The sequence below is a fragment of the Chiloscyllium punctatum genome, chromosome 11, assembly GCF_047496795.1.
Source record: "Chiloscyllium punctatum isolate Juve2018m chromosome 11, sChiPun1.3, whole genome shotgun sequence".
NCBI classification, from domain to species: Eukaryota; Metazoa; Chordata; class Chondrichthyes; order Orectolobiformes; family Hemiscylliidae; genus Chiloscyllium; species Chiloscyllium punctatum.
In genome coordinates, this window is record NC_092749.1 from 2081265 (window position 1) to 2094481 (window position 13217).

The 13217-nt window shown below is 44.4% G+C and overlaps 1 protein-coding gene across 1 annotated transcript in view; it reads left to right on the forward strand.

Annotated features, from left to right (window-relative positions):
- Positions 1-13217, forward strand: part of LOC140482633 (fibrinogen-like protein 1) — a 48709-nt gene that overhangs the window by 20476 nt on the left and 15016 nt on the right. Inside the window, exon 2 of the mRNA XM_072580141.1 lies at positions 3813-4047. Coding sequence (XP_072436242.1) covers positions 3813-4047 — 235 coding nt within the window. The remainder of the gene's footprint in view (positions 1-3812; positions 4048-13217) is intronic.

Here is a 13217-nt window from a genome sequence, read left to right on the forward strand (position 1 = left end):
CAGCTAGCTTACTTGCTGGACTACAAGTCCGGATCCCATCCCCCTGCCAAATTAGTTTAAACCCCCCCGAAGAGTGCTAGCAAACCTACCCCCCAGGATATTGGTGCCCTTCTGGTTCAGGTGCAACCCGTCCTGTTTATACAGGTCCCACCTTCCCCAGAATGCAGTCCAATTGTCCAAATATCTGAAGCCCTCCCTCCTACACCATCCTTGCAGCCACGTGTTCAACTGCACTCTCTCCCTATTCTTTGCCTCTCTGTCACGTGGCACCGGCAACAACCCAGAGATGACGACTCTGTCTGTCCTAGCTTTTAGCTTCCAGCCTAACTCCTTGAGCTCTTGAATGACCTCCCCGCCCCTCTTCCTACCTATGTCGTTGGTGCCAATGTGTACCACATGTGGGGAGGGATTGAGTCGGTTAGGATTCATTGGAGTTTAGAAGAATGAGGGGCGGGATCTCAGAGAAACCTGTAAAACTCTATTCAGAATAAATAGGTTTGATGCAGGGAGGAATATCCTAATGCTGTGGGAATCCAGAACCAGGGGTGATGGTCAAAGGTAAGGGGTCAACCTTTTGGAACTAAGATGAGGAGGAATGTCTTCACCCAGAGAGTGTTGGAAATCTCCAGTGGGAGGGTAACTGAGGCAAGAAATCTCACAACCTTTAAACAGTATGTAAATGAGCACTTGAAATGTCATTATATGAAAGCTCTGGGCCACTTGCAGGACGGTGGGTTTTGTGTAGATTTAGTATAGCCTTTGACAGTACAGACTTGATGGATCGAAGGACCTCTTCTATACTGTATGTTTCTCTGTATCATCAACTGTTTGCAGTGAGTAAGGTACGACAGTAATCAGCTGACCTGTGCTTGCAATAATTGCAATGCTAAGTCCAATATTCGATGTGATCCTTTGATTGGACATCATTTGTTGGATAATCCTGAATGTACAGGGACTTACACTGACAGCCAATTTAGGGTTGTAATTTGGGTTCACAGTGTGGTACACTTGCATGTACTAGAGTTAAATACATTAACATACATGGCCCTGTTCTTTGCAATTGAAACAACATGTACTTACAAATTCCTGAAGAAGGGCTGATGCCCGAAACGTCGATTCTCCTGTTCCTTGGATGCTGCCTGACCTGCTGCGCTTTTCCAGCAACACATTTTCAGCTCTGTACTCACAAATTGCCTATTTCAACTCAATAAAACAGATGACAGCCTTTTGTTGGTTAATTTCACATGGTAATGTTTTGACTAATCAGAGACAATATTCCAACCAATCAGCACACCCTTGTTACAGTAACCACAATGGTTTTCTTCTTTAAATTCTATTCTTGTGAATTGTCCTAATGAGTGCAAGATGACAAACTTCATCAAAATTAGTCTTTTCTCAACAACCTATAAAAGTTCAACAGGGTAGATTCGGGGAGAATGTTCTCGATGACACGGGAGTCCAGAACGAGGGGTCATAGTCTAAGGATATAAGACAAACCCATCTAGAACAGAGGTGAAGAGTGAGTGGTGAGCCTGTGGCATTCTCTGCCACAGAAAGCAGTCTATGATACCATTATATGATTTCAAGAAGAAATTGGATGCAGCCTTTGGGACTAAAGGGATCAAAGGATATGGGAGAAAAGCAGTAACAGGGTATTGAGCTTGATGATCAGCCAGGATCATTATGAATGGCAGACCAAACACAGAGGGCTGAATGATCTACACCTGCTCCTATTTTATATACTGTTGTGCAATAATCACATTCTGTACAACCAGATTACTACTTGTTTGATAAAACTTACGTATTGCAGAAGATCTAAAATAAAGACAGCAAGTGCTACAGTTACTCATCAGATATGGCAGCATCTGGAGGAGAGAGAAACTTTTTTTGTTTGTTTGGGGGATGTGGGTGTTGCTGACTGGGCCTGTCTCTAGTTGCCCTTGAGAAAGTGGTGGTGAGCTGTCTACCTGCTGTGGGTTGACCAACGATGTTGGTAGGGAGGGAATTCCAGGATCCTGACCCAGTGACAGTGAAAGAACGGTAGTGTATTTCCAAGTCAGGATGGTGAGTGGCTTGGAGGGGAACTTGCAAGGGGTGGTTTTCCCATTTTTCTGCTGCCCTTGTCCTTCTAGATAGAAGTGGTTGTGGGTTTGGAAGGTGCTGTCTGAGGATCTTTGGTGAATTTCTGCAGTGCATCATGTAGATAGTACACACAGCGTGATGGTAGAGGGAGTGGATGCTTGTAGATGTGGTGTCAATCAAGAGGCTGCTTTGTCCTGGATGGTGTTGAGCTTCTTGAGTGTTGTTGGAGCTGCCCCCATCCAGGCAAGTGGGGAGTATTCCATCACACTTCTGACTTTACCTTGTAGATAGTGGACAGGATCTGGGGAGTCAGGAGGTGAGTTAATGTTTAGAAATGAATGTGATTCTTTTTTGGAACTGAAGGAGGCTGGAAAATGATGGTTTTTATGGTGTTGAGTGGGAGGACCAAGTGAATAGATGGCAAGGACACACAGAGCAAAAGATAAAGAGTGCGCAAATTATAATAAAGAAAAAATGTAGATAAAGAATAGGTGCAAATGGTACATGTTAATAGTAGAAAATAGGTCAGCTATGCTGAGAGAAAACTGTTTCAAACAAGACACTGGCAGGGTTGGGTGTGGTGTGGTGGGGGTAAGAGTAATCAAAATGGAAGAGAATATTCATGCCCTGAAGTCGTTGGACTCAACATTGAGTCCTGGAGGCTGTAAAATATCTAAGCTGTAAAAGAAATCCCGTTCCTTCAGTTTGTTGGGAGACTGCAAAGTCGCAAACACAGTAAAACCGGATTGAAAGAAGTTCAGGTAAAACACTGCTTCGCCTGGAAAGTGGGTTCAGGTCTTGGACAGTGAGGAGGAGGGAGGTGAATGGACCAGTGCTACACCTTCTGTGATTGCATGGGATGGTGCTGAGGGGAGTGAGAAGTGTTAGGAGTGATGGAGGAGTGATAGAGGACCAAGGTATCACAGAGGGAAAGTTACCTGTGGAAACTGACAGTGGAGGGAAGGGGAAGATGTGTTTGATGGTAACATCCTGCTGGAGGTGGTGGCAATGGCAAAATATGATCCTTTAAATGTGGAGATTGAGGAATGTTTTCTGTTGGGGAGTGATGGGGTGGACAGAGACAGAAACATGTGAAATGATCAGACGCGGCTGAGGGTCCTGTCAACCATGGTGGGGTGGGAGGGGGGAGTCTTTGGTTAAGGGAAAATGAGGTTATACTGGTGGAAGTTGGCATCATCAGAACAGATGTGACAGAGACTAAGGAACTGGTAGAATGGAATGGAGTATTTACAGGAAGCAGGGTGTGAGCTAGTGTAGTTGAGCTAACTGTGGGTGCTGTTAGGTTTTTGGTAGATATTTGTAAACTGCCTATCCCCAGAAATGAAAACTGTTAGTTGATCCTTCATTGTGCATCTGAGTTGTGGCATATAACATTTTGACAGACTGGACACAGAGCTGAACAGTCCAGACAAGGAGTTACAATCTCTGGATTTCCAGTTTGTAAAGTGGAGTTAATGGATATCGGGAGATAGTGTGACATTGAGTGAGATTGAATGATCAGATTGAATGGAAGGACAGGTTTGATGGGCTGAATGGCCTGCGCCTGCTCCTACTTTCAATGTTTTGTGTAATATTCTGTGTAATAGTGTCACTGGGGTATGATGCTCCTATATATCTAACACAATTGATGTAAAGGGGACATTGCAAGGAGAACTGTGTGAGTCACTTATTCCAGATTTACCTGATGCATTATTTGTGATCTTTCCCAGCTCCAGGAGAAAGGTCAAAAGGATGTGAAGTTGGAGACTGAGGTACAGCACATGAAGCAGCGATCCAGTGAGAGCAGTACCTTGTTACATATCCATGCCTCACTCATCTATGACTTGCAGACACAGGTTCACAACCTGCTGACGTGGCTGGACCAGGCTCACAGCAACAGTAACTGCTCCCTCCACCACCACCTCCACCAACACCACCACCTACCCAAACAGCATAAACACTCAGGTACCTCCTTCAAATTATCCCTTCGTTTCTACAATTGACCCCACAATTACAGTACAGTCCCTCTCTAAGTAAGTAACTGGCTCCCATTATGGAAAGACACCTAGTAGATATCGCTAAAGCTCATTCCCATGTTGCATACAAGACTGAGAGTGTCAGCAGGATACCTGATCATTACACATTAATCATCACACACTGACCATCACACACCAACCATAATATACTGACCATAACACATTGACCATCACACTCTGACCATCAAACACTGATCGTCACACACTGAGCATCACACACCAACTATAATACACTGACCATACCACACTGACCATCACACACTGACCATCACACACTGACTGTAACACACTGACCATCCCATGCTGACCATCACACACTGACCATCACACACTGACCATACCACACTAATCATCACACACTGACTGTCACACATTGACTGTAACACACTGACCGTAACACACTGTCCATAACACACTGATCATCACACACTGACCGTCTCACACTGACTGTAACACACTGTCCATAACACACTGTCCATAACACACTGACCATAACACACTGATCATCACACACTGACCGTCTCACACTGACTGTAACACACTGACCATAACACTGTCCATAACACACTGACCATAACACACTGATCATCACACACTGACCGTCTCACACTGACTGTAACACACTGACCATAACACTGTCCATAACACACTGACCATAACACACTGTCCATAACACACTGATCATCACACACTGACCGTCTCACACTGACTGTAACACACTGACCATAACACTGTCCATAACACACTGTCCATAACACACTGATCATCACGCACTGACCGTCATGCACTGACCGTCACACACTGACCGTAACACACCGATCATCATGCACTGACCATCCCATGCTGACCATCACACACTGACCATAACACACTGGCCATCACACACTGACCGTCTCACACTGACCATCACACACTGACCGTCACACACTGACTGTCACACACTGACCATCATACACTGACCATAACACACTGACCATCAAACACTGACCATCATACACTGTCCATAACACACTGACCATAACACACCAACCGTCACACACTGACCATCACACACTGACCGTAACACACCGATCATCATGCACTGACCATCCCATGCTGACCATCACACACTGACTGTAACACACTGACCATCCCATGCTGACCATCACACACTGACCATCACACACTGATCATAACACACTGACCATAACACACTGGCCATCAAACACTGACCATCTCACACTGACCATCACACACTGACCATAACACACTGACCATTGCAAACTGACCATTGCAAATTGACCATCACACACTGACAGTAACACACAGACCATTGCACACTGACCATCGCATAATAACTCACACATTGACCATACCACACTGACCATCACATACTGACCTTAATACACTGACCATCGCAAACTGACCATCAGAAACTGATCACCACAAATTAAGCAAAGCACATGGCCCATTCCAAACAGATCATTACAACCTGACCACTACAAACAGACTACTGCAAATTGACCAGCACAATTGGCCATCACACGTTCAGCATAAGACACTGACAATTCCAAACTCATCATCACAAACTGACCATTTATAAACTGACCATCCCAAATTAACCATCACAAACTGGCCATTGCAAAGTGACCAATGCATCACATGCTAACCGTCACACAGTGACCATTCTTAGACAGTCCATCACAAATTGACCATAACACACTAACCCTTACACAATGGCACTGAAAACTGACCATTGCAAATTGAACATTGTACACTGTCAACCATAAACAGACAATTTCAAAGTAACCATTGTCTACTGACCATCGCAAACCGACAGATACACAATGACCATTGCAAACCAACCATTTCAAATTGACCATTCTCAAACTAATATTAAACAAACTGACCATCATAAATTGACTGTTCCAAATGGGCCAAAACAAACTCGCTACCTCAAACTGACCATCACATACTGACCATTGCAAATTAATCATTCACAAACCATTGGACACTGTCATAAACTGAAATCGTGGAGCTCCTTGCAGAAATATTTGTATCACCTATAAATACTGGTGAGATACCAGTTGACTAGACAATGGTGAATGTTGTGCCTTTGTTTAAGAAGGGATGTAGGAAGAAGCCTGGGAATGAGAGGCTTGCGAGTCTGACTTTGGTGGAAGGTAAGTTGTTGAAAGTGATTTTGAAAGGTAGGATTTACATGCTTTTGGAGAGGGAAGGAATGATTAGAATAGTCAGCTTGGCTTTGTGTAAGAGAAATCATGTCTCACGAATTTGGTTGAGTTTTTTGAGGAAGGAATGAAGAAGATTGATGAAGCCATTAACCACTACCCTTAGTTTCCTGTTACTAAACCAAATTTGGATCCAATTCGACACATTATCCTGTATCCCATGGGCGTTTACTTTTTTGACCAGTCTGCCATGTGGGACCTTGTCAAATGCCTTACTAAAATCCATGTAGACAATATCAACTGCACTACCTTGTCATTTCCTCAAAGAATTCAAACAAGTTATAAGGCAGAGAATCCCAATAGTGTACAAAGTGACCATTCAGCCCATCGAGTCTGCACTGATGCTCCAAAGAGCACCCCCAAATCTATCCTCATAACCACATGTTTACGATGGCTAGCCCACATGGCCTGCATATCCCTAAGCACTATGGATAATTTAGCATGGCCAATTCACCTAACCTGCACATTTTTGGATTGGGAGGAAACTGGAGCATTCAGAGGAAACCCACACAGACACAGGTAAAATGTGCAAAATCCACACAGACAGTCACCCAAAGCTGGAACCAAACCCAGGTCCCTGGCATTGTGAGGCAGCAGTGCTAACCACTGAACCACCGTGCTGCATGACCCTGCCTTCACAAAGCCATGGTCACTATCCATGACTAATCTATGCCTTTCCAAGTGAAAGTTTATCCAGACTCTCAAGATTGATTCTAATGATTTGCCCACCACCAAAGTAAGATTAACTGGCTGATATTTATTTGGTATTTCAAAAATTCCAACTTCTTTAACACATTCTCTCTTGTTAAGATTATTTTGTCCAATATTTCACGCTGTTCCTCTTGGATTACTACAGCCACATTTTCCTTTTCCTTTGTGAATACAGAGACAAAACAATCATTTTAAATTCTCTCCATATCCTCTGCATCTTCCCTCAAGTTCCCTTCTTCATCCCTGATAGGTCCTTTTTCTCAACTATCCTTTTTCTCTGTATATACGAGTAAACCATCTTTGTGTTTTCCTTTATCTTGCTGATATTTTCTCATGCTCTTTGATTTCCTTGGGTTTTTTTTCATTTAATCCCAATACTCTGTCCTCCACCAGGCTTTCTGCAATGTTGAGGTTTCTGTGACTATCGTAAGCTTTCTTTTACTGTTTAACCTTCCCCTGTGTTTTTCTAGACCACCATGAGGGTCTAGATTTGGCAGTACCATGCTTATTTTTGGAAGGGAAATGTCTGTGTTGTTGCCCGAGGATCTCATTTTTTAAGCACCTCCTATTAGTTTATCACTGATTTATCCTTCAACAGCCCTGTCCAGTCCATCTCAGCCAAATCACTTCTCTGTTTTGTAAAATGTACCTTCCCTCAGTTTAAAATTTTTCCTCCTGATTTCCCTCTGTACGTTTACATGATAAAACTAAATCTAACTGAATTGTGGCCACTATCCCTGATCTGGTCACCCACTGTCTTCACCCACTTGCCCATCTTCATTTCCTGAAATAAAATCCAGAATCTCCTCTCGTTGGGCTTGTCATGTATCGTTTAAAATAATTCTCCTGGACACCGTACATGAATTTTTCACCCCAAAGCCCCTCATGTTATTTGAAACCCGGTTAATATTGAGATAACTGAAGTCTCCTTCAGTTATTGCCTTCCTGTTACTACAGGCAGAAATGTATATGTTACAAATTTATTACATCTATGTTCTTCTATCTCCCTCTCACTATTTGGGGCTCTGTTGTACAGTCCTAGTAATGTGATTGTCCCTTTTTTTGATTTCTGAACTCGACCTACAAAGACTCATTTGTTAACCTGTTTAGAATATCATCCTTTCTCACAACTGTCATTGCTTGTTTAACCAAGACGACAAATCCCTCCTCCTGGTCATCCACGCTCTCCTGCCTGTAAACTCTATATCCAGGGATATTGAGCTGCCAGTTTTGCCCCTCCATGAACTCAGACTTCTCCAGTTTCCTCATTTCCCCTCCCCCCACATAGTCTCAGTCCCAACCCTCGAACTCAGCACCACCTTCCTAACCGGCAATCTTCTTCCTGACCTCTCCGCCCCCACCCCCACTCCGGCCTATCACCCTCACCTTAACCTCCTTCCACCTATCGCATTTCCAACGCCCCTCCCCCAAGTCCCTCCTCCCTCCCTTTTATCTTAGCCTGCTGGACACACTTTCCTCATTCCTGAAGAAGGGCTCATGCCCGAAACATCGATTCTCCTGCTCCTTGGATGCTGCCTGACCTGCTGCGCTTTTCCAGCAACACATTTTCAGCCCTTGCCCCTCCATTACCCAGGTTTCCATTGTAGCAATGACATCATGCTGCCATGTGTCCAGCTACACCCATAGTTCATCTACCTGGTGTCTAATACTCCTTGCATTGAGGTAGAAACAGCTCAACCCCATCAATTTCCTTCACTGGAAGCTTTTTAATCCTAATTTCTTTTGTCTTTCCAAATCACTGATGACATCACTGTCTAATATTCTACCTAATGTTTCCCGATCTGAAACGGACCCATCAAAACCTGCGGTTTAGTTTCCATCCCCCATCACACTGGTTTCAGACATCACCAGTAGAACTAGGAAAAGGTCCCAAGAGGATATTTGCCCAGCTCTGCCCAGGAACAACCTGTCAGGCTTGGAAAGGTTCCACCTTCCCCAGAAATGGTCCCAATGCCCAAAGAATCTAAACCTCTCTCTGGTACACCATTCTCCTGTAAGGCATTCATCTGATCAATCCTCATATTCCTGTTCTCGCTAGCACGTGGCACTGGGAGTAGTCCTGAGGTGACTACATTTGAGGCCCTGCATTTTAATTTATCTCCTAACTTCCTACAATCAGCTTTGAAGTCCTTGTCCCTTTGTTTACCTTTCATTCATCCCTATGTGTGTCACTACGACTGGTTGATCACCCTTTCCCTCCAGAATATCCTGCACCCACTCCCAAACATCCCCAACCCTGGCAAAATGGGGGCAATACAACACCTTGGAATCACGTCTGCCACCAGGGTAGCACCTGTCTGTACCCTTTCCTATTGAATCCCTGACCACTGCAGCCCTGCTGCTCACTATCCTCTCTTTCTGTACAGCTCAACCACCTGTGGGGCCATGACCTTTACTGATGCTGCTTTCCCTGCTCATGAACATGGGACATGGGACTGGGATATCAATTACAGAAACATGGTTCAGGGATGGGCAGGACTGGCAGCTTCATGTTCCAGGATACAAATGCTACAGGAAGGATACAGCAGGTAGTGAAGAAAGCTAATAGCATGCTGGCCTTCATAACAAGAGGAATAGAGTATAGAAGCAAAGAGGTCCTTCTGCAGCTGTACAGGGCCCTGGTGAGACCACACCTGGAGTACTGTGTGCAGTTTTGGTCTCCAAATTTGAGGAAAGACATTCTGGCTATTGAGGGAGTTCAGGGTAGGTTCACAAGGTCAATTCCCGGAATGGCGGGACTATCTTACGCTGAAAGATTGGAGCGACTGGGCTTGTATACCCTTGAGTTTAGAAGACTGAGAGGGGATCTGATTGAGACATATAAGATTATTAAAGGATTGGACACTCTGGAGGCAGGACGCATGTTTCCGCTGATGGGTGAGTCCCGAACCAGAGGACATAGCTTAAAAATAAAGGGTAGGCCACTTAGAACAGAGTTGAGGAGAAACTTCTGCACCCAGAGAGTGGTGGGTGTGTGAAATGCTCTGCCCCAGAAGACAGTGGAGGCCCAGTCTCTGGATACTTTCAAGAAAGAGTTGGATAGAGCTCTTAAGGATAGTGAAATCAAGGGTTATGGGGATAAGGCAGGAACAGGATACTGATTGAGGATGATCAGCCATGATCATAATGAATGGTGGTGCTGGCTCGAAGGGCAGAATGGCCTACTCCTGCACCTATTGTCTATTGTCTATTGATAGAAAGGGAGGTAGGAAAGGAGGGGGAGTGGCGTTTTTGATAAGGGATAGCATTACAGCTGTGCTGAGGGAGGATATTCCTGGAAATACATCCAGGGAAGTGATTTTGGTGGAACTGAGAAATAAGAAAGGGATGATAACCTTATTGGGATTATATTATAGACCCCCGAATAGTCAGAGGGAGATTGAGAAACAAACTTGTAAGGAGATCTCAGCTATCTGCAAGAATAATAGGGTAGAACATAGAACATAGAACAATACAGCACAGAACAGGCCCTTCGGCCCACGATGTTGTGCCGAACTTCTAACCTAGATTAAGCACCCATCCATATACCTATCCAAATGCCGCTTAAAGGTCGCCAATGATTCTGACTCTACCACTCCCACGGGCAGCGCATTCCATGCCCCCACCACTCTCTGGGTAAAGAACCCACCCCTGACATCTCCCCTATACCTTCCACCCTTCACCTTAAATTTATGTCCCCTTGTAACACTCTGTTGTACCCGGGGAAAAAGTTTCTGACTGTCTACTCTATCTATTCCTCTGATCATCTTATAAACCTCTATCAAGTCACCCCTCATCCTTCGCCGTTCCAACGAGAAAAGGCCGAGAACTCTCAGCCTATCCTCGTACGACCTACTCTCCATTCCAGGCAACATCCTGGTAAATCTTCTCTGCACCCTCTCCAAAGCTTCCACATCTTTACTAAAATGAGGCGACCAGAACTGCACACAGTACTCCAACTGTGGCCTAACCAAAGTCCTGTACAGCTGCAACATCACTTCACGACTCTTGAATTCAATCCCTCTGCTAATGAACGATAATACTCCATAGGCCTTCTTACAAACTCTATCCACCTGAGTGGCAACCTTCAAAGATCTATGTACATAGACCCCAAGATCCCTCTGTTCCTCCACCTGACTAAGAACCCTACCATTAACCCTGTATTCCGCATTCTTATTTGTTCTTCCAAAATGGACAACCTCACACTTGGCAGGGTTGAACTCCATCTGCCACTCCTCAGCCCAGCTCTGCATTATATCTAAGTCCCTCTGCAGCCGACAAATGCCCTCCTCACTGTCCACAACTTCACCTATCTTCGTATCATCTGCAAATTTACTGACCCACCCTTCGACTCCCTCATCTAAGTCATTAGTTATGGTAGGGGATTTAACTTTCCAAACATAGACTGGGGCTGCTATAGTGTTAAGGGTTTAGATGGAGAGGAATTTGTTAAGTGTGTACAAGACAATTTTCTGATTCACTATGTGAATGTACCTACTAGAGAAGGTGCAAAACTTGACTTACTCTTGGGAAATAAGGCAGGGCAGGTGACTGAGAGGTGTCAATGGGGGAGCACTTTGGGGCCAGCGACCATAATTCTATTAGATTTAAAATAATGATAGAAAAGGATAGACCAGATCTAAAAGTTTAAGTTCTAAATTGGAGAGAGATGAATTTTGACGGTATTAGGCAGAAACCTTCTAAAGCTGATTGAGGGCAGATGTTCGCAGGTAAAGGGACGGCTGGAAAATGGGAAGCCTTCAGAAATGAGATAACAAGAATCCAGAGAAAGTATATTCCTGTTAGGGTGAAAGGAAAGGCTGGTAGGTATAGGGAATGCTGGATGACTAAAGAAATTGAGGGTTTGGTTAAGAAAAAGAAGGAAGGATATGTCAGGTAGAGACAGAATAGATCGAGTAAATCCTTAGAAGAGTATAAAGGAAGTAGGAGTATACTTAAGAGGGAAATCAGGAGGGCAAAAAGGGAACATGAGATAGCTTTGGCAATTAGAATTAAGGAGAATCCAAAGGGTTTTTACAAATACATTACGGACAAAAGGTTAACTAGGGAGAGAATAGGACCCCTCAAAGATCAGCAAGGCGGCCTTTGTGTGGAGCAGCAGAAAATGAGGGAGATACTAAATGAGTATTTTGCATCAGTATTTACTGTGGAAAAGGATATGGAAGATATAGACTGTAGGGAAATAGATGGTGACATCTTGAAAAATGTCCATATTACAGAGGAGGAAGTGCTGGATGTCTTGAAACGGGTAAAGGTGGATAAATCCCCAGGACCTGATCAGATGTACCCGAGAACTCTGTGGGAAGCTAGAGAAGTGATTGCTGGGCCTCTTGCTGAGATATTTGTATCATCGATAGTCACAGGTGAGGTGCCGGAAGACTGGAGGTTGGCTAACATGGTGCCACTGTTTAAGAAGGGTGGTAAAGACAAGCCAGGGAACTATAGACTGGTGAGCCTGACCTCAGTGGTGGGCAAGTTGTTGGAGGGAATCCTGAGGGACAGGATGTTCATGTATTTGGAAAGGCAAGGACTGATTAGGGATAGTCAACATGGCTTTGTGTGTGGGAAATCATGTCTCACAAACTTTGTTGTGTTTTTTGAGGAAGCAACAAAGAGGATTGATGAGGGCAGAGCAGTAGATGTGATCTATATGGACTTCAGTAAGGCGTTCGACAAGGTTCCCCATGGCAGACTGGTTAGCAAGGTTAGACCTCATGGAATACAGGGAGAACTAGCCATTTGGATACAGAACTGGCTCAAAGGTAGAAGACAGAGGGTAGCGGTGGAGGGTTGTTTTTCAGACTGGAGGCCTGTGACCAGTGGAGTGCCACAAGGATCGGTGCTGGGCCCTCTACTTTTTGTCATTTACATAAATGATTTGGATGTGAGCATAAGAGGTACAGTTAGTAAGTTTGCAGATGACACCAAAATTGGAGGTGTAGTGGACAGCGAAGAGGGTTACCTCAGATTACAACAGGATCTGGATCAGATGGGCCAATGGGCTGAGAAGTGGCAGATGGAGTTTAATTCAGATAAATGTGAGGTGCTGCATTTTGGGAAAACAAATCTTAGCAGGACTTATACACTTAATGGTAAGGTCCTAGGGAATGCTGCTGAACAAAGAGACCTTGGAGTG